Source organism: Gopherus flavomarginatus, chromosome 10, assembly GCF_025201925.1.
Source record: "Gopherus flavomarginatus isolate rGopFla2 chromosome 10, rGopFla2.mat.asm, whole genome shotgun sequence".
NCBI lineage: Eukaryota > Metazoa > Chordata > Testudines > Testudinidae > Gopherus > Gopherus flavomarginatus.
The window spans coordinates 65,308,885-65,330,610 of NC_066626.1; the positions used below are offsets into that span (position 1 = coordinate 65,308,885).

General features: G+C 40.3%; 1 protein-coding gene across 1 annotated transcript in view; it reads left to right on the top strand.

The window, feature by feature from the left end:
* Positions 1-21,726, top strand: part of NCKAP5 (NCK associated protein 5) — a 634,612-nt gene that overhangs the window by 300,463 nt on the left and 312,423 nt on the right. Inside the window, exon 4 of the mRNA XM_050915979.1 lies at positions 1,095-1,154. Within this exon, the coding sequence (XP_050771936.1) occupies positions 1,095-1,154 (60 nt within the window). The remainder of the gene's footprint in view (positions 1-1,094; positions 1,155-21,726) is intronic.

A 21,726-nucleotide genomic window follows, 5' to 3' on the forward strand; every position in this document is an offset into this window, starting at 1 on the left:
GGGTGACTATAAGAATAGTGTGTTGTCCTCTCCACACATTTTTTTGTTTCAATGTGGTTGCATCATTAATATTCCCCAATAATTATTGGACCCAATTGAAAAATGCCCATCTTGCCTTTCTTAAAACAATTTTAAAAGGTTATTTCCTGTCTCTTTATTCCTCTCCCTGATCACTCTGCTTAACTAGCACTGGTGTCTTTTGTTTCCCTTTACACTATTGGAGTAAGAGCCTTCTCTTCTGTACCTCCTGCATGCTATGTCTGTCCACTCCAGGATCTTTTAGGACAACATCCTCAGCTGGTGTAAACTGGCATTGCTCTAACTGAAGTCAGTGGCGCTACACCAGAGTGCACCAACTGACAATCTGCTCCCTAATCTCTCTTCAAATTCACTGAAACCATATATTTTATCCCATGCATATAACTCTCAGAGAGAAACTCTCTCTGTTGTTGTTTACTGTACACAATAAGAGCTTGATTTATACAGCCCCCCCCCCACTTTAATAAAACAAATAAGCTTACATGAAGTCAAACTAAGGATCTGAATGAGGATTTCATGTCACTAAGGGTTTCAGGATTGGGGTCTAAAATTGTAAGTGACACTGAATTACAAAATGCTACAGAATGTGTTTATGAATGGAGTTGGTAATGCGTTCTTGGCTTCTTCTGTTGTTAGTTTATTAATAAAGTAAAAATATAGTAACAAATATGTTTTTAAATATACCAACCTTGTAACCAGAGCTGCCATAGAGTGGAATAAAGTTGATGTGCAAGGTTACAGAAAAATGATGGACACTGTAATTTAGGTGAAGTTTTCCCATAAAGCCAAGATCATTGGCTACTTTGCTACTTGTTTCAATGGGACAACTGATGCATAGATTGATTTGATTCACTGACATGGTGTCAGGCTGTCATTAAACGCAACAATAAAGCTCAATGCCTTTAAACATTTTTAGGAAATATGGCAGAGAGAGAGCTCTGCCAAGAAGGTTACCACGGCAATGTGGAAGAATGCTGCAGTGACATGCGAGCAGAGCATTCTCCTAACTAGTGAAAAATGATGTGCTTTTCATGTGCTTCTCTTTCCATAGGGAGAAGTTGTCTGTGGCTCAGCTGCAGCGGGAAGTTGCTCGAAGTAAGAGTGAAGGGACAATGGTAAGTGTTGGCTAATATCTGTTTTGCAGTTCCAGTTGTACCCTTTCTATTTAGGCCTCAGACACATTTCACCTTCCTGAGAGTGGCCACTGAAATATTAGTCTTGCATTAGGCTTAATGATGTTTTTGCCAGTGATGATTTTGGAAAAAAATCAAAGCTATTCCAGAAACACCATTGCCTTGGAAATACTTGTATTAGGCTGAGAAGTAGTCTCCTTTGCCCTGGTGATGGGCTCTGCTGGAAATTCACACTGAGACTCTCGCAAGCATCACTGTGAACCTAAATAGGCAATATCAGATTGAGAGATTAGGTTTGTTTAGTCATCAGTTGCCCCTCCCAAGCTGTGAAAAATGGAAAAATTAAAGTAAGGAAGATTAAAGAAAGAAAAGAAGACCAGTTTGATAACTATATAAATTTTAAGCTCTTACTTTATTTTTTGCTTTCCATTGGTTGTCTGTTTTCCATGTATCAAGCTTGTGGTATGAAGATTGTGAGCATGGCTGGTTTTAGTTAACTATAACGTCAATTGATAGCATGCTTTATTGTAACCCACACACCTCCTGGGTGTGGTGTTCTGTCCCATCGAGTGGCACTGAGACCACTTAGAGAGTGAGAGAGATTAACAAGTCTGCTCGGCTTTTAGCTCATGTGGTAGAGGCTCATGCACTAAATTCCAGAGGTCTCAGGTTCAATCCCACTTGTTGACAACCAGGGTCAATGAGCATTACGTTATCATACTAAAACATCATTTCTGCCCCAACAATGTATTGACACTGCCTAATTTATTTGAAATCTAGAGGACCTTTCCTATCTGAGAAGGATTCTATTTATCCCTGCCTTCACCTGAAAAGTCTGAGGGATCCACAGGATAAAGCAGACATGTTCAGGATGCCTAAAACAAAACCCAGTTCCCTTGGACATGGGCATGAGGCTGCCATTGACTAAAATGGAGTCATTTAGCTGGATCTGAAGACAAAATTTGGCCCATAGTTTGTTAAACTAAGTGGAGAGAGTCTGAAATAGTGATCCATATGAGAAGTGCATTTGGGCATGTAAAAACTCCATTAGTCCTGTGATGCAAAGTCTTGAAAACCTTAAAATTTCAACAGTTCCCTTTTAAATATATCTATATCTATCTATATATATTATATATATAAATAAGCCACATTTAATGACTGGTATAATAAAATGAGAGAGATTTGGCATAATTGGCAGCATGCAGATAAATATGAGTTTGATTCTGAAACTATGGTTTTAATGGAAGCTGAAGCTAGACAAATTCTAATTGGAAACAAGGAGCAAATTTTTAACAGTGTAACTGACACTGCAATTAACCATTTGAAAAAAATTACCAAATTGTTGTGATAGATTCTCCATCACTGGCAATTTGTAGATCAAGATTGGGCTAGAGCATATTGTTTAGAAAAAAACATCCAAACAGGAATTAATTCATGGAATTCCAGTGTCCTGTGTTATACAGACAGTCAGACTAGATGGTCATAATGGTCCCTTCTGGCATTATAAATTATGACTCTACTGTATGTATTGGAGCAGGGCTCATATACAAGCTGAGAAAACAAAATACTTTCCAGTGTTAAATCATAATCTAAGAGTCTGTAACTCAGACAAAACTCCCACTGACTTCAGGCCTCAGGTGTATTAGTTTTCAGTATAAATAATTTTACAGAAGTACGAAGTGCTGTTATCTTGATTGAAATGTTTCCTTTAATTTTATAATCTAGTTTTCTTTGTAGGCATAGAACTAACACAGTATCTTAAATGTAAAGTACTTCTTGTGGGATAATTCGAGGTTCTTTAAGTAATATTAACCTTCTAGACCTACCTACTTTTTGAGTACATGTGATTCCAGAGCATGCTTCTCCTACGTCAGGTAGAAAAATCTACACTATTTAGGCTTTGCTTCCATACACGGGGGATGCTAGTTAATTTCAGCCATAACTTATTACCAGCTGTTGTCTCCTATGTATAGCCCAAGGAATTATAGACAGGAAAGACCTGTTGCGCTATCTTGTCCACCCACCATTACAGGAACCGCTGCAGTGGAGATTATTCAGACAGAGCAGTAATTAAAACTAAACATTAAGCATGTGTTTTAGATCCTATTTAAGATGTGATATCTTTGCTCTAAATATGAGTTATACACATCTGTATAAATAACACGTGGTAAGCAATAATGAAATGCATCTTTACGAGGAGAGAATGTTGCGTGCCACTCATGGTGAGGTATCCCATCTTTTTGTGAGAGACAAGATCAGGAGGAAACAGTATATGATACCAAGCTATCAGACCCACAAAGGAAATGCATTTTTTGTAAGTCCTTGGCTCCCAGAGTTACGCTATCTCAGTGTTCAATTTATTCCTGGCAGCAGATATACCAGGAAATGCTGAGGTGAAAGGATTAAAATGAAGATTTTTTTTCCCTCAAGATAAGTCATCTCTTCCAAAAAATACATTTTACTGATATAACACACATTTTTAAACAAGAATGTTATAAAAACTGGTGTGTCACAACTAGAGTTCAGTGAATATAGGAAATATATTATTTGATACATAGGTTTAGCCTATTTTTCCATTTCATATCTGTGAACAGTTTGATTTGCTTAGATTTATTTATTGTTCACAGTTTTTTTACTGGACCATCTTCACAAATAATTTCTGATTTGTAGAACTGTCAGACTGCACAGAGACTTTATTCTTAATTATGTTCATTACAATAATGCCTCAGGGACAACCAAGAGAGGAGGCCCCATTGTGCCAAGCACTGTACAAACAGTAGATGGTCCCTGCCTAAAAGAGCTTACAATCTAAACAGACAAGACAGATGCAGGTTAGGTTAGGGGAAAGGGTGAACACAGAAGCAGAGTGAACTACTTGATGGTAGCAAACATTAATTCCATGTGTTGGTTTGTTTGAGGTGGGTGGATTTACTTAAGAGGAGATAAACTAAAAGGAAGGGAAGGGAGTGAGGAGGACTGGGCAAGGGAGAAGTGGGGCAGGTGTGATGTGAAGCTAAGGTGAAAAGACTGAGGGATGGGAAGTAAGAGAGTTAAAACAAACAGCTAGTCAGCACAGGGCAGAGAAATCCAGGCAGAGCTCTGGAAAGTTGTCTGAATGTCCAGAGATCCTCTAGAAAAGGCCCTAGAAATGTATCTAGAAATTGAAACCATGAATATATATCCAGGCTTCACTTTGGCCCTTACTGCATAATTCTTAACCATGCACATTTAAAGTCTTGAGTTTAAAAAAAAAATTAAGATGTCAAAGGCATTTTCCTTCACCAAAGACTAAAAGCTACATTATACTTTCAAATATGTGCATCTCTTATTGAAGCCAATGAGAAATGTGTAAATACACCTCTACCCTGATATAATGCTGTCCTCCTGGTCCAAAAAATCTTACCGCGCTATAGGTGAAACTGTGTTATATCGAACTTGCTTTGATCCACCGGAGCGCTGCTTTACCACATTAAATACCAATTTATGTTATATCGGGCTGTGTTACATCGGGGTAGCGGTGTATCTGTGATGGCAGAATTTTTATTTTCAAATTTAGGAGCTTTAAAGATAATCCACGTAAGAGTTTATTCCAGAACACAGAAGTATATGGAAACATCTGAAATAATCAAAGAAGTTGTTTCCTCAGACTCATGTAACTTAAAAATAACCAAATAATATTTTACCGAACTTTCATCAAACACCAAAAATAAGAAAACATCTCTTTGGGCTCAGCACAAGACTAAATGTCTTGAACACTGAGTGCCTGAATCAGGAACTTACAATGAAAATGCCTTCTCATCTGTGTGTGTCACTGCAGCAATGTTCTAATTGTAAAACAGTTGTTTTGGAACTGAAAACCTAGAGTGTACTAAAACTATACAAAATGCACCACAGTCTGACTCACATTCATATTCAAAGACAAGTAAAACTTCAAACACTTTTGTGTCTGTTTGTATATATGTGCACTGTAATACATTTGTTTACTAGTCATTTTTATTAGTTTCCTGCATCTAAATACTATAATTCTAACCAACTTTTCTTTAGTTCATTGACCAGTAACCCACGCAGAATAAATTCTAGTACTCAATCAATTTATGAAAGTTAAAGTGATGCAATGTTGTCTTTTATGTCTACATGGGTCTCACTTAGGGTGGGCCTTAGGCTCTGATTTACCATGCTTCCTGCTGTGGATTTAAGTAATGCAAAGTGATTATCATGGCTTCTTCCTTGTATCCATCTATTTCACACCTGCACCCTTTTGTTAGAAACACACCATGTTAACTGAATATGAGGTCCCCACTGAATAGGTTTCCACCCTTCTGTAATCCTCCTGCATTAGATTGATTTATGATGTATCAGATTCTTTGTTAGCATGTAAACCACTAATTAATTTAAAGCCCTCTGTGGAGAAATTAAAGCCCTGGTTAAGATTTTCCACAGGCTCAGATGGTGCTGATAATGGGAAAACAAGTTATATTAATGAGTTTTTAAGTGATCCACACTATTATTCCTTTACAATGAATTTTTAGCATAAACTAGTAGACACTGTAAGTTTAAAAAAAAGGGGAGAGGTGTGAGCTACCAGAAAACAATTCAGTTGTTACCATAAACTGAGTTGTATTTTATCATTTTTGTTACAACTTCCTTGCATTATTTCTTTGTGTATACACAATAATCATGGATGAGAGAGAACAAGGATAAAATATAAAACAAACTGGATCTTTACCTAAAACTCAAACCAAATCTTTTATTTATTTATTCAGGTTTGAAAAAGTTTGACTAACTCTTTCTGTGAAATCTTTGTCATCTTCATGTCACTCTGAACTTGTCTGTTCCATCTGGAGGCAGAAGTGCTGAAGTACAGAGAGCCGTTATGATCCAAAGCCTACTGAAATCAGTGGGATGTCTCCATGGTTTGAACTTCCTCAAATTTCAGGGAGAGGGTGTGGTTGGTTGCGTCCCCCCTTGCTCAGATCTGTGTTCAAACTTGGTGTTCATCTGAAAACTCAAAACAAAACAGATAACGCTGTATGACTTTTTTTAGATTCATTCAGGACCAATTACAGTAGTAGGGAATAAAAATGGAAATTAAAGTAAATTCCAGAAAAGGTTCCTTGTAAACATTTTTTTAAATTCAGCATTTCTTGTTCCCTATCTATAGAGAAAGACTTATTGCCCAAAGACATTATAGTGTGGACTAAACTCACTCCATCATTAGGGAGGCTCCTGTTTTTACTCTTCCTCCTTCCTCTCCTGGCTGCCTGTACCTCTCTCCAGCTGTTATCACTATTCTGGCACTCTGTCTCCAGCTAGGGCACTGAATACGTAGCCTTCACCAAGGCTGATATTAATGCTGCTCCATTAATCAACTAGCAGGTAATGCTTCTAAAACCTGCATGGTCAGCATTTCCAGATAGCCAGCATGTGACACCTGCAATTTCCCTGGTCCTTACCAAGCAGTGGGAGTCCTGAGTTTGCTCTTGAACTTGGGTCTTACACATGGCAGCATAATGTGCTGCCTCCAGCTTGGAAACACTTTTCTGTCAAAGAAGTGATAAATCTGTGCAATAGCCTTGAGCAACTGGAAAGTCTGTTGATGCAGAAGCACTGAGGTCATTCAAAAATAGATGTTGTTTAGCAGTAAATGAAGTGTTAAAAGATGAGCTAAAAGAGGCTAAATTATCTTTTTGCAATCCCAACATTTACATCCTTGCATCCAGTAACCCAGCTATCTGTACTTTAATTAAAAAGTAGCACATAATGAGGCAGACTCTCTATTTCCGTTGAAGTTCCCTGACTTGAACTTGAGTTATATTCACCTTTTTGTTTAAATATTACATTCTTTCAGGTTTCAGCATGTTGTATTTTGTCATGGAATATCTGCATGTTTAAATGTATCTCTTTGAACATTAAACACCCTAAAAACAAGATGAAGCCTGCTCATCCATCCATCTTGCTCGTTTTTCTCTGTTAAATGGTCTATTTACACTACTTCCTACCTCCTCATTAGAGCTACATCACATAGTCCTCATGCATGTAGAAACTCAGTGACTTGAATGATAGTTATTATCACTGATAATGAGTGATCAATTTCTTTAGAAGTTTAGCCTAATGCACCTGACCTCATTAAATTCTGTCCTTCAGTGGGCCAAATGTCCTTATTTACAACTTTGCAACCTTACTGTTAGTGGGAGTTCCAATATGTTTACTAAGAGAAGGATTTGGCCCCTTAATTCTTCATGTTAAATGTGTTCCTTTTTATTTGCTACAAATATACAGATGTACAGACATTTTGTTATTACTGGTAGTTTCTTAAGAAGAATATTCTTCATAATTGAAAAACCATGTTTCTGGCATTTCAGCACTCATTTAACAACAGCAAGAACATAAAATAAAATAGCCATAGTTTACTGAGTTTTCCTGACACTAACCTATTGGACGCTTGATAATTGTGTTGTCTCTGAGTTCTTCTGCTCTTCAAAGCCAATTTTTAGTTTTTCCTAGTTAATTAATTTCAGAATTTGGTTTACTCATCAGATTTTTCTATAAGAATGTGAGGAACACGCTGATTATAAATTAATTTACTTTCATTCTATTATTGTTTAAAGTGTAATAGGAATTACGTGAGCACATATGGAAGGAAAATATCCCTGATATGTTTTTCAGTTCCTACAGTTACTGATTCTGGCTTTCAACCAGAAGAGGGAGCTATATTCATTTAAAATAACATCCATAACCCAAGCTCAGTTAAACTACAAACCTTCTTCAGCATATTCAAAGTGGAATATTGGTGACATTGTAGTTCAAAACACCGTGGGACAAATCCTAGTCCCATTTGATTTCAGATTTGGACTTAGATTTGGTCTTGTATTGTTAGTAGATCAAACCCCCAATATTTAAAGATCCGTTTTCAACATTCACAATTGTAAAGCATAATACACTATCCTCATTTTCAGTCTTGGTTAGGGAAATAGAAGTGGTAGGCAATAGGATTATTCAAAATATAGTACTGAAAAAGGAAAAACAAGCTTTGGTATAAAAGGTCATGTATTATAAGGCCTGAATGGAAAACAGTCAATTTGTAAAAGTACAGTGTGTAAAGTAAATTGCCCTTGGGTGGAAACTGGCGTTTATACATTAGATAATCCATGCAGGAGCCAATCCAGGCAGTGCAGCAAAAGTGCAGGAAGTCTCTCACTATCCATTGGGTGTGTTTAATATCCGAGTAGAAGTTGCCTTTAGCATGGAGCCAAATCCCCTTTTATGGCTAGAAACAGATGTATACTGCTCTAGGCAATACCTCACTGGCTAATACACACTAATAACAGTGAACTGTGGCCACTTTAATATTTTAAAGGTTAAGCTCTGCAATCCTGAGCTCCCTCAGGCAACAGGATGGATTGGCAATGGGCACATCAGCATTACTGGGTTAATATTTTTACAAAGGATGACCTGAAAATAGCCACTGTTTTGAAATCTAAGGAGAAAGTAAATGTATAAGCATGTTTTGTTAGAATACCAGAGTACTATGCTGCAAATGGAACTTGATTAATCAGAAGATTTCATTAAATTCTTAAAAAAAAGTGTAAGATGCATAACAATTTGAATTTGATGCAAAATATAAAGAGAAATCTACTGATAAATAGTGAAATTGCTATGGCATATTTGGAATACGTTTTTTTTTTTAGATCTTCTAGGAAAATTCTTATCCTTTTAGTATGATAAATTAACTAGTTTGTTCTCTTGGTTAATTGCCAGAATATTTCTGTGGCATTTATATTAATACAGAAGCAATTCTTTAAACAAAATAATGTGTTCACTGTTCTAACGCTGAGAACATTCATTCATTTTATTTATTTTAAAACAAACCTTTTTACAGGTACTGTTAATTTCTTGGTTTTTAGCCTTCACGCACCCTTTGAGCTAAATAGATGCTGGTGTAAGTCTGTGTAGCTCTGTTGAGTTAAAGCTCTGTAAATTTGTGAAGATACCCCGATTTACATCAGCTAAAGATCTGGCCCTTAATGTCCTGGTAGCCTTGTGTCTCAGTGAATACAAGACCTTTTGATTATCGCAATAATATATGTACTAACATTTGTCATAGTGTTTGGTTTCTTATCAGTACCACTTCATAGTGAGTTAAATTGGTTACTGATTCATCATGTAATGCATGACAAGAACAACACAGAGGAGGGGACAATGGGATAAATCCTGCTCTACTAACTCAAGCAATAGGTCCCACTGAAGTCAAGTTAGGCGAGCAGGATTTGCTCCAGTGTAGGGAACAAGATCTTTCCATGCCTGTCAACTAAAGGTGAACTGAACTTGTTCTTCGGGCTATTTATTTAATATGTGCTTTGCAAACCTAAGAGACATGCTCACTATCCCAAAGAGGTAACCTTTAGTCTTACAAATGTGACGCAAAAAGAGAAGATATTGAACAGTATGGAGGGAGTGGGCTGTGGAAGAACAAAGGTTAGAGCAAGAAAATTATGTAGTCTTGGCATTGGCACACCTTGTTGGTTCAATTAAATGAACAAATGCAAATCTATATCTTTAAATGAATGGAGCACTGTTGAAAGATGCCAGATTAACTGAAAGTCTGTTTACCCAAGAACAAGTGAAGCACAAACAGTGGAAATAAAAGCTTTATCACACTGCCCTGTCCAGGGCTCAGCTCTGCAGCTCTCTGTACTGTGAGAGGGTAATTCATGCTCCATGGCCCATTAAATCTTAGCCTCTCCAGTAATTGTGATAATGAACCGTTTGGTATTCCACTGAATATGTTACAATGAAGATTTCATCACATAGTTTCCAAGTCTGGAATTGGGACAGAGGCATTCTGGTATGCCCTGTGGGATGAGATTGACTATGTCTAGACTGTGGGAATGTCTCTCTGATGTTTGAATTGTATTATTTCCATATCGCTTGGCGTGATGCACTGTGCTTTTGTAATCCTTCTGAACTTTAATAAAAAGTAAAGTACCGTATTACATGATACATAAGTCTAATTCTCAGTGCCTTACCCGGCTGTAATCTGCCACCACAGTGACTTCCTCCCTCATTCCAAACCATAGCAACAAGCAATGCTTTGTGTATACAATATAATGGTATATGTCTTAACATGGTTAGACATCTACCAAAAATGTTTTTTAAATAGTGGTTTTTTTAGTACTCTTGTTATCAAAAAGTCACAATGGAGTATATTCTTACCACCCCTTTGGGGCACAGAGGGCTTGGGAACACTACTTGGTGGGAGCACACATCCTGCATGATTGTCCCTTTGCATGCTGTCACGTAAGGTGGGGATGCTGAGCATTTGACAGGGTTGGGAAGACAGTCCGCAGCCTGAGGAGAAGATTCCTCCCACTCCCTTCTTCCCAGTTTGTTGCTTGTTAGCACCTGATTCAGGAGTTCTGGGTTCAACTTTCAGCTCTGCCACAGATTTCCTGAGGGATCTTGGCAAGTCATTTAATCTTCATGCCGCAGTTCCTTTGTAAACTGGGGGTAATGATGCTCCCTTCCTCCCACCCTTTGTATGTCTTGTCTGTTTAAACTATAAGCTTTCTGGGGCAGGTACTGTCTCTTACTATGTTTTCATACAGTGCCTAGAACAACTGAAATAAATCTAATTTGGGGCCATTAGGTGCTACAGTAATTTAGATGGTTGTGGCCCAGTTACAGGTTGGGCGTTGAAGAGTGGATATGACGCAATATGCATAGCCTTCATAAGAACGGGTTTGTGATGTCTGTTTATACTCTGAGTTTGAGAGTAGCATTCCAGTGTGATCCTACCTATTTAGAAGCTATTCCTCAAGGTAAGAGAGAAGTTATCCCCCTTTGGGAGCGTTCTAAGTTTGGCACCTGTTAACCTCAGGCCTGGACCAGTGACTGGCCTAGTTTCCCATTTAAGCAACTTTGTTCTTGACTTCACAATGAGAGCAGGACCTGATTGTGTGATTGTGTCTGGAAATGTAGTATTATGTAAGATTGCCTTATGCTTTTGATGATAAATCACTGCAAAAAGGAAAATATGTGCAGTTTACTGCCAGAGATTTCATGGGGGGGGGGGGAGAAATACATGTCTTAACTCAAAAGCTGAAGATTCTGTGATACTAAAACTAGATCTTGAATCTTGCAGGTATTTTAAATTAATTCCTTTCATGTACTGGATGTAACATATTAGACTACAAGAGAAAGAAGTGTTCACATTAAGTAATTTGTAGGAGCGGGAATAAAGCTCTTGCTGTATGACAATTTTTTTGGATAATACCTACCATTTGGGTGCAGTCTGGCTCTTCAAAAGGTACAGAAAAAACATAGCAAAAGTGAGCCTCCAGAAAAAAACATAACTTTATCATAGTCTCCTGAGATAAGAGAGGAGGTGCAGTCCAGAGGCCAATACAGCAAGAAAGCAGAGTTTTCTTAGCCCCAGTGCACATGTTAGAAGACTGGAAATGAGCATACTCTTTGGTCCTTGATTTTTCATTGTACAGACACACAGTAAGAGAGATTCTCTGCCCCAGAGAGCTTACAATCCGAATAAAGACAGATGCAGTATGGGCGTATTATTATTCCACTCTGTCGGATGGAGGACTGAGGCCCAGAGAAGTGACTTACCTAAGGTTATACAGGAAATCTGTGGCAGAGCCAGTAATTAAACCCAGATCTCCTGAAACCCATTCCTGTGTTTTAATCACTAGGCCATCCATGTTGAGGATACTACTATGCGAGAATTATGAGGCTGGTAAAGTTAATTGGTAATTCAGTGGTGGTCTCATTTATTTTGCAGCAACAGTAACAAACGATTCAAGCAAGTAGCTGGAGTACCATTTCTAAATGACAAAGCTGTAAAACCTGCTGCAGGTGTGTAAGACAACACCTCTTAAAAGTGATGCAGCTGGGACACTGTACAAAGCAATTTCACACTTAAAAATTTGTGGATGGTTAAAATGCTCTTAACTGACTCTTAAGCTGAAATAAATGTCAAATGTCAATGTCTACAGATTTGTGTAAGACTAAATAATGGGTCAGAAGAAATGGTCATTTGAAATGATTAAACAAAATGCATAATATATGGCAATCAACAGAGATGGAAATAGCAAAACAAGAACTAAGGGATAGAAGTCTCCTATCTGTGTAGGAATTCTATCACAACAGTGAATCTAGCTCAGCCCCTCGAACAAAGAAAAGGGACTGTTTGAACCAATGTTTTAGTTTAACTCCTGCTGCTATTTCATCTCCCAAGGAAACAGGAGGTGGGCCTGGAGGAGCAGAGAACTGTGGGCTAATGAGATAGCAAAAGTATAACTTAGAACATAATTTGGCCCAGGAAATGTTGGAAGTATGGGTGGAACTTCAAGTGTAATTATGCTCTGAAAAGGGCTGGGAAAGCTCAGTTGGAGGGGGAGCAGTGGAAGGAAAGTGATTCTGAAAAGTGACATCATGTGACTGCAGTTACATTGTCTCTTAATTACCATATTCAGTTTGCCCAGATTACAAATAAGAAGATGTCCTTTTCTCCCACATACCAGACCTGCAAACTCAGCCTCTATCTGAAAGTCAAGCTCTATTCTTTCTGATGCCTGCATCTTCAGCAATAGTAAATATTCTGCAATAGGAACTCTTTAAAAAAATCTTGTTGAAGATTGAACAAGAAAATAATCTTTCACATTTCCTCATTTGTCCATAGCTGTGATGGCTCTGCAGTGCTCACAGAAGTGAAAAAAATGTAAAAAGTGTTGTTTTCAGAAAATTAAGTAGATAGGAGTGTTGAATCCATAAATGGAGCAGTTGAATAAATATGGTGCCATTTTTTACAATTACTTTTCTAAGCAAAAAAGGACTCTACAAATGAACACAGGAAAAATTTAATAAACTGACATGTTCATGAGCAGTACCATAAAGAACCTGGTAAAAGGCTATGTGAAAAGGTGGCTGGTAACAAGCTATTGTTTGATATATCAGCTGAGTATGATGCATAGAAATGTAAATGCGAAATCTGTGACCTTAGACTACCTCACAACCTTTAGGCTCTGATAACATTGATAATCAGTCTGGGTTTTTTCTTGTGATTGGCACAATAACCTCAGAACCGCTTGATGCTTGCATAGCGTTATAGCTCAGTTATCTGCTTGATAGTGTCTCTATTGGCAGGATTTGCATGTGTTTATATTAAAAGGAAATAACTCCAAAAATTGCATCACATTTATTTCTGTGTGGCATCAGGGCAGCAAACATATGCTGCTTTTACTTTGTAAGAATCTCTATTCATCAATCTTCCTGTCAGAATGATGCAAAGTTCTACAAGTCCACCTTATTAAATCAACTATAATCCTTATAATATTCCTGGTGTCGTTCCCATTGTGTGCATGCCACACACAATGTCTTGCCAGCTCCTGTCTCACCTGTACCTTTATTTTTGGGATCTGTATCTGTACCAACCACAACCTCATTTATGTAGTCAACGTCATATAAGGGTTACTTGTGTTTGTACTGAGTGCAAATGGAATGAGGAAATAATCTTAGGATTGTCTAGGACATGGAACTATTTTGGTTTATCTAAAGTGTCTTGTACCTGCAGCCAGGCATGCCTACAGTATTGTCCTATATATGACCTGTAAGCTGCAGGTGAGACAAGATAGTGAAGCAATTTTAAGGGGAGTGCTCCTTTTGGAGCTCTCTTGCATTTTACCCTACAACGGTTCAGCCCAAATACAGTTATTTGAGCTAAGAGATATGCCAACTGGTTATGGCAAAACCATTCACTTTATGCCATCATGGTAGGTGAAACATGTTCATTCGTTGCATAAGTCAGAGAACTTGAGGTGAAAATACTGTGTGCATACTTAGAGGGTGATACACTGTCTTGCATGATGCATCTTGAGGAGACTCACGTGTACTGTTTATTCCAGGTGGTATCTGTAATAGAGTGATCTGCCCCTTAAAGGATCACAGGACCTGGTGCCAGCCAGCCCTAGTGGATTATCAGACCTAGTTGGGAAAGGGGTCAGGTGATTCCTATAAAGGGCTGGGAAAGCTCAGTTGGAGGGGGAGCAGTGGAAGGAAACCTGGCTCCTGTGACTGGCCCTGAGGGAGGCCAAGGGTTCTGGGCCTCTTCAGCCTATGTTGGTCAGGGGAATAGGTTTGTTTTGTCTTTACTTGGTTTTTGAATTAATAAACGGTGGTCTGAGGAAGAGACTTGAAAAAGACTTGGGCATGATGGTAGTCCTTCCTGGGTTGGAGGGGACAGGCTAGCAGCACACACGGCATTTAATATTCATGTTGTGGTAGCTCCCAGAGGCTCAGTCAAGCTAAATGTATCTTCTTGTTTGAGTGCTTGCTCATGTCCATTCCACGTTAGGTCCATGCACTGTCGCCGGAGATTTTTCCCTCAGTGGTGTCCATTGGGCTGTCTCTAGCACCCTCTTGTGCTGCGTGCTTATGCACTGGTATAAGGGGCACTGCGACCCTCTCAGTTCTTTCTTACTGCCCTTGACAGGTGCTCAAACATCTCCTCCTGCTTCAGCAAGGCATTATTCAGTGGTTTTCTATTCAGCTTAGTTTTATTAGTCATAGTTAGCAGTAGTGTAAATAGTTAGTCAATCCCCCTCTTTTAGTGTAGAGGGGCTCCTTTCACTCTTAGGTCTGAGCATGCCCTTGTTCCTGGGCTTCAATCTTGTGACTCTTGCAGCAAGCCTATGCCAGTGAGTGACCCACACTCCAGTTGTCTGAAATGTCTGGGAGAGGCTAACGTCTCCAGGGCTGGCTCTAGGCATCAGCGCTTCAGCGTGTGCTTGGGTGGCACTTTCCAAGGGGCGGCACTCCGGCTCCTTTTTTTTTTTTCTTGAGGTGCAAAAAGCTGGGAGCTGGCGCTGAATGGAGGTGACCTGCAGCAGTGGGGGGCGCAGGAAGGGTGGCAGGAAGTAACCCCGGGGAGGGGGGCAGAGGAACTGCTCCGCCCTGCTCACTTCCACCTCCTCCCCCGAGTGCACCGCTGCTCTGCTTCTCCCCGCTCACTCCCAGGCAAACCTGGGAGTGAGGGATAGGAGGGGAAATGTGACATGCCTGGGGCGGGGCCAGGGATTTGGGGAAGGGGTGGAGTTGAGGCGGGGCTGAGGGGGGCTGGAGGAAATTTTTTTTGCTTGGGGCAAAAAACTTGGAGCCAGCCCTGCACATGGCACCAGAGAGCGCTAGAGCTGGCCCAGTGAGTACCACTGAGGAAAAATCTCCAGAGATGGTGCACGCGCACCTAACGTGGAATGGACATGAGCAGCACATCTTGAAGAACAACTGTCATGGAAAGGTTTGTAATTGTTTTTTCTTCTTCCTCCCTTCCCACTCCACTCTTTTTTCCAAACCCTCCTCCTTCTTCTAGTGCCTTGTGAGAATAGGTGCACTGGACAGACATATCTGTCCTAAAGGACCTTTTGGAAGGTGGTATTTATTCCATTGCAGAAGTTAGATGAAATTCCACTTTAGGGTGATAGGCATCAAAGGATCAGAAATCAGAATCAAGCCCTAAATATCTACAGAAACCATGGTTTCTTCCTCCTGCCCTTCCTCCATATTTCATGCCTGTACTGCAAGCACAGTAAGAAATACTGTTTTGCTGTAATGAGTTATATGGAAGGTACCAATGTGAAGACAGGCAGCCTACCTAAAATCAGTCTGAATAATTTCAACACTTCAGAATTGTGCTGCCATGGCTAGGGGGCTTATTTTTGAATAGTGTCATTCACTGCTAGGAGAATAACTCTCAAGACAATGCTGTAAAGTTCTGGAAACTCTCTGCCTCTTAAATTCACATTTTGAAAATATATCTTGCATGAGAGAAGAATACTGGCTGCGATACGAGTCATTGTACAGCAGCGTGAGGAATCTTTTCCCCCCCGTCTTTCCTTCTGATAACATTTTTACGCCAGATGGGCCGCTCTGAGCTTAGTTTTACAGGTTTAGTTTATCCAAGCAGCATGAATGTAAGCACCATTGGATTTAGTGCTCATACATTACGTTTTGAATAAAAATATTTGTCAGTCAGAGTTGGATACAGTTTGCATTCTGAGATAATTCTGAGGTGGGCTGAGATAATTATATAGTAAGTTCAGGTCAGAATTGTACTAGTGAAGACTGCATGTATAATGCTGTGTAACTGAGGTGATATGAACAGTTAAGTAACCACAATGAGTACTGCTGTCCCTTCCCAGGCACATATCTTGCTATACTAGAGTAGCAAGACCTAGTTTTGCTGAGGGCCTTGAGGCTTTACTATAATATGAAAAGTAAGAGCTATTTTTATATAACCTAGAACAAGCAATAATCTGGTCCACTACTTGCAGGAATTCCCCTGATATCAGATGACCTGTAAAATTTGCTGCCAAATGCATATCTAATGAAAGTAAATAGATCATGCGCGTGAAATAAATTAGCATTTTTAAAGTTTTCTTTTGCTCTTCACTTCAGCTCTTTGCTTGACCATGTTTATTTCCTACAGTTTTTCTTATATTGACTGAAGTTCTACCAGACTTGCAGCAGATATTTATTCCTCTCTTGCTCCGTTAAAGGCAAAGTCAGAGGTGGGCAAACTTTTTGGCCTGAGGGCCACATCTGGGTATAGAAATTGTGTGGTGGGCCATGAATGCTCACAAAATTGAGGATGGGGTGTGGGAGGGGGTGAGGGCTGGGAAGGAGGGGTTTGGGGTGTAGGAGGGTACTCCAGGCTGGGACCGAGGGGTTCAGAGCGTGGCAGGGGGGTTGGAGTGTGTGTGTGGGCTGGCTCGGGGTGCAGGCTCTAGGTGGCACTTACGTCAATCAGCTATCAGAAGCAGCAGCACATCCGCCCGTCCAGCTCCTGTGCGGAGGCACAGCTAGGTGGCTCTGCTGTGCGCCACCCAGTCCACAGGCTCTGCCCCTGCAGCTCCCATTGCCTGCGCTTCCTGGCCAATGGGAGCTGTGGGGGAGGTAATTTTGGGCAGGGGCGGTGTGCAGAGCAGAACCCCCGACCCTGCTCCCTGGCTGGAGCGCCGGAGCAGAGTAAGCCCCAGACGCTGCTTCCCAGCAGGAGCTCAAGGGCCGGATTATAGTTTGCCCACCCTGGACTAAATTCTACTATGTGGATCTCTGTGCAGAAGTGAGATATGTTAAATCAATTTGAATCCATCTGTGCCTATCACATAGATCTCAATGTGAAGATACACCAATTAGAGAATTTAAGGACCAACCCTCCACTCATGCTTGGATAGTGTCCAAACAATATCTAGCTCCTATCTGGCCTTTATTGCTGTTTGCAAGGAGAGCCTACCCCTATTGCCCTCCATCCTATATCGGGTGCTGGAAAAAGAGCAGGTGAGACTACATTACTGTCTGGATCTCATCATCCCTTTGTTCTGTACGCTGCTTCCCTCTTCAGAAGCAGAGTGAAACTGTAAAAAAACAGATCACTTTAATTGTTAGCGTTTACTGCTCTGAGCAGCAATGATACCAGCCAGATTCTTACAAGCTTTACTGGGCTTCTCAGGTGCACTGTGTGCAGCAATAGGGGTAGCGGACATGGTTGGGATCTCTCCATCTCCAGAAGGGAAGACTTAGTTTCTGCTGCTGCAGCTGCTACATAATAGTGTTCCTGAGCAGCACAGTGAAACTCTCAAAAATTGGGTGAGAAAAGGAGGCAGCAGTGAAGAAATGTCTTAAGTTTGATTCATTCCTTTGCCACCAGCATTGGCTCAGTTGCCAAAGAATGTATTCTAACATTCGTGGATGGAAGAGTCCTTTTACTTTTCAGTCCTTGTTCATGGTGGATTATTCCAAACAATTTATGTTCCAAATGGTTCACCTATCTCAAAAAGTCCAGAGATCATGTAATTCCTCAGCTGACCCCTTGGACACATCAGATTTGCTATGAACAAGAGGTTAGGTTTGCTGTACTTGGATGCTAACTATGGTGTTGAGCATGGCGTAAATGTCTGGACGGAGAGGAATACAGCAGACGTTAGAGTTTTGTGGATTGCTGCATTACTATCAGTGAAGGGAAAAGTATGTCTGTCACAATTACTTTTTTTGTGGGCATCAGCCTGGTACCAGAGATGTTCCAGTGTTAGCAGAAACTAGAAGGACTCCCAGGCATGTAGCTGATGACACTAGAAACATAGAGTTCTTTTATGTTATTATCCAGCAAGTGAAAAATAAAACACATCAATGCTCCATCTTGGTCAAACCATCCCTTTCGGTAAATCTTAATGTTTGAGTTGCAGATCTGGTATAAAACATTCCTTGAGGTATGTAAGAATTCTGTGTGTCACTGTAGAGGAGTGGACTCACCCCTGCAGCGCCTCCTGCTGGTGACTTCTGGGAATTAGTGTGTTCCAGCTCTGGGCGCCCTCTGCAGGCCAGTGGTCTGCCTGTCCTCTGGCCCCCGTGTCTCTCCCGGACCCGGTACTCTGTTGTCTGGGGTGCTTCCCCTTGGCAGTCTTAGGGTCTCCCCTTCCCTCACTCACTATCCCCATCTTGCCTCAGTATAAGGCTACTGCCAGTCATCGTCTAGCCCCCACGCCCTGGGGCAGACTGCAGTATCAGCCTACTCATCATAGGCAAGGGTAGGTTTGGACCTGCTGCATTTGCCTACCTCTGGGCTGCCTTCTGCAACCCCCAGTACCTGTTGGCCTTATGCTAGGCCACAGACTGGGGCTTTCCAGGCTGGAGCTCCCCAGCTCTTCTGCTTTTCCCCAGCCCTGTGCCGCTCAGGTTCCCTGTCTCTAGCTCCCTGCAGCCAGGCCCTTCTCCCTCTACAGGCAGAGGGAGACTGTTGAGCTCCTGGCTCCCAGCCTCTTTATACAGGCCAGCTGTGGCCTGACTGGGGCATGGCCCAGCTGCAGCCACTTCACAATCAGCCCAGCTTAGCAGCTCCCAGCCACAACCTTTCCCCAGGGCTGTTTTAAGCCCTTCAGGGCAGGAGCAGGGTCACCACCCTGCTACAGTCACCCAATAAAATTTGTCAGCCCAAGGAGTGGTTCAGTCACGAAGTTATTGGCACTGTGCTGGTACACCACAGTTTGGCTCTTAAGATAGTGATTTGCTGGGCTGTACTGAGTCATGAGTTGTTGTTTAAATGCCAGTATGTCGCAATCCCTTCGTTCTCATTGTAAATGCTCTACAATCAGACAAATCGGAAATAAAAACTTTTTAACAATGAATGGATTTTTGCACATCATTTCAGAATTCATAAACCTGCCATTGAAACAGGTTATGTTAGTTAAATGAAAACTCACTTTTTTAAATTGAAAAGGGGGTAAGTGATTAGTTTTAAGGAATTGTTGTGCTTGCTTAGCTGTCTTAAAGTGAAACAAGTCACCTCCCGATCACAATGTGTGGTGAAGCGATTAGAGTAATCATCAGCAAATAAAAGCTGACATGATGCAGGGAAAAAGGGTTTACGCATTACTTATTACAGTTACTCATTTTGCTATTGATTTAGCCTTATTCTGAACAATTTTTGTATACTAGATTTTCATACAAATTATCTCCGCCCTAATATCTAAGTTTTTATTTGATCTTGAAAAACATTTCATTATGTTTAATTTAAGGAAATGAGATTTCTTTAATTACTGTCTGTAGAAGCTATTAGAAGCTCAATTACATTTTCAAATTCGTTTTTGAAAAGCTTTATGGTTTTCAGATAAAAATCCCACGATCTGACTATATGGGACTTTTCTTGTTCACTAAGAAGTCCCCCCGCCCTCCGCCAATGGTGTTCACACATCAAGGAAAGAATGTACTGCTCAGAATGCAAAATTAATTATGCTAGAAACTGAAGATCAATTCAAGACTTAAAACTTAGCTCTAAGCTATACTGAACAATAAATATTCCCATAAAGAGAAAAGACTGACAAATATATTTACTGTTTCTCTTCATTTGATGTTGAAAATGCAATATTGAGACAGATTTTGGAAAGTTCAGTAAGTGAAAATGAGAGGATGGCTACCCAGGGATTCAGATGTCTTGTTCTGTCTACATATTGCCTACCTGTAAATGGTTTATATTTCTGTAGTGGATTATATATTACCACTAGTATGTCTAGAGCAGTGTCTCCAAGAAAGATTATAAAAGAAGTCCACATAATAACTCCCAGTTTATTAGTCTTTGGAAGACTGAGTGGTTTCAGTGGTGACTCCAATTTTATATGAGCTGGGTTGCCTGTTTCACATAATTAAATGGCTATTTGGCAGTAAGAGCTATCCCTTTACCCCCCTTCCTCTCCCGTCACCAACCTGAGTGTTGGCTGTATACCACAGTTGTAGAGAGAGACAGGAAGACAAGTGTTAATTGCCTAGTTCTTCCCTGATAGTTTGTTTTTAATTATTTAAAATAATTTTCACTTTTAAAACAAATGCCACCACAAGCTCAACTGTATATACAGTACTTCTAAATTTCTAAATACAGATTAATTGTACAATTATAATGAAAAAGGAGCTTCAGAACAGCAGTTATTTTGTTGCAGAGATACAATTAAAATCATACCAGTTCTGTATAAATACAGCTAAATTCAGTCGCTGTCCTGCCACTTGGTGGCAATTTTGAGCTACTGCCTAGTGAGAGCTAATGTATGCTATTTTATACAGAAATAGTAACTGTAGCAAGAAAACCCTTTAAATTTACTTGAATTGGTTTGAAATAATGCCATCTTGTAAGAATATAAACCGTGCAATCTACGGTCTAATGTCACTAAAATATCAACCAGTAATAATAAAAGTTCTACATTCCTCTCTTACTATTCATCATAGAAGCAAGCAAAACTTAGAGTTTGTAACTACTAGTCACTGAACAAATGTATTTCGTGTTTGCTAATAAACAGAAGATGGGGGATATGTTTAAGCTTATCCAAATTTAAAACAAAAAAATTGAAACCATTTGTTCTGATTTATTAATCATTTGTAGGTGTGACACTCCCTGGGGATACCCAATGTTGTAAAGCACCTTGCTACCATCTGCTCTTAGCATGAGGGAGCTGTATCTGTGCCTGCCGGAGGTCAGCTCCCTGATTCTCCCAGCCAAAGGCAATGCAAGCACTCCTCTCTGAGTATGTGCAGGGTTTGCTGGCCCTCATGCAGGCTAGCAATAGGGTGACCAGATGTCCCGATTTTATGAGGACAGTCCCAATTTTGGGGTCTTTTTCTTATATAAGCTCCTATTACCCCCCCAACCCTCGTCCCGATTTTTCACATTTGCTGTCTGGTTACCCTAGCTCGCAATAGGCACAGTCTAACTCCCGAGTGCTCTGATCACTTCTCTGTGGGGTCCAGCCTCTATCTACTGGACACTCATAGAATTATAGACTCATAGACTTTAAGGTCAGAAGGGACCATTATGATCATCTAGTCTGAGCTCCTGCACAAAGCAGGCCACAGAATCCTACCCATCCACTTCTATAACAAACCCCTAACCTATGTCGGAGTTATTGAAGTCTTCAAATTGTGGTTTGAAGACCTCAAGCTGCAGAGAATCCTCCAGCAAGTGACCCATGCCCCATGCTGCAGAGGAAGGCAAAAAACCTCCAGGGCC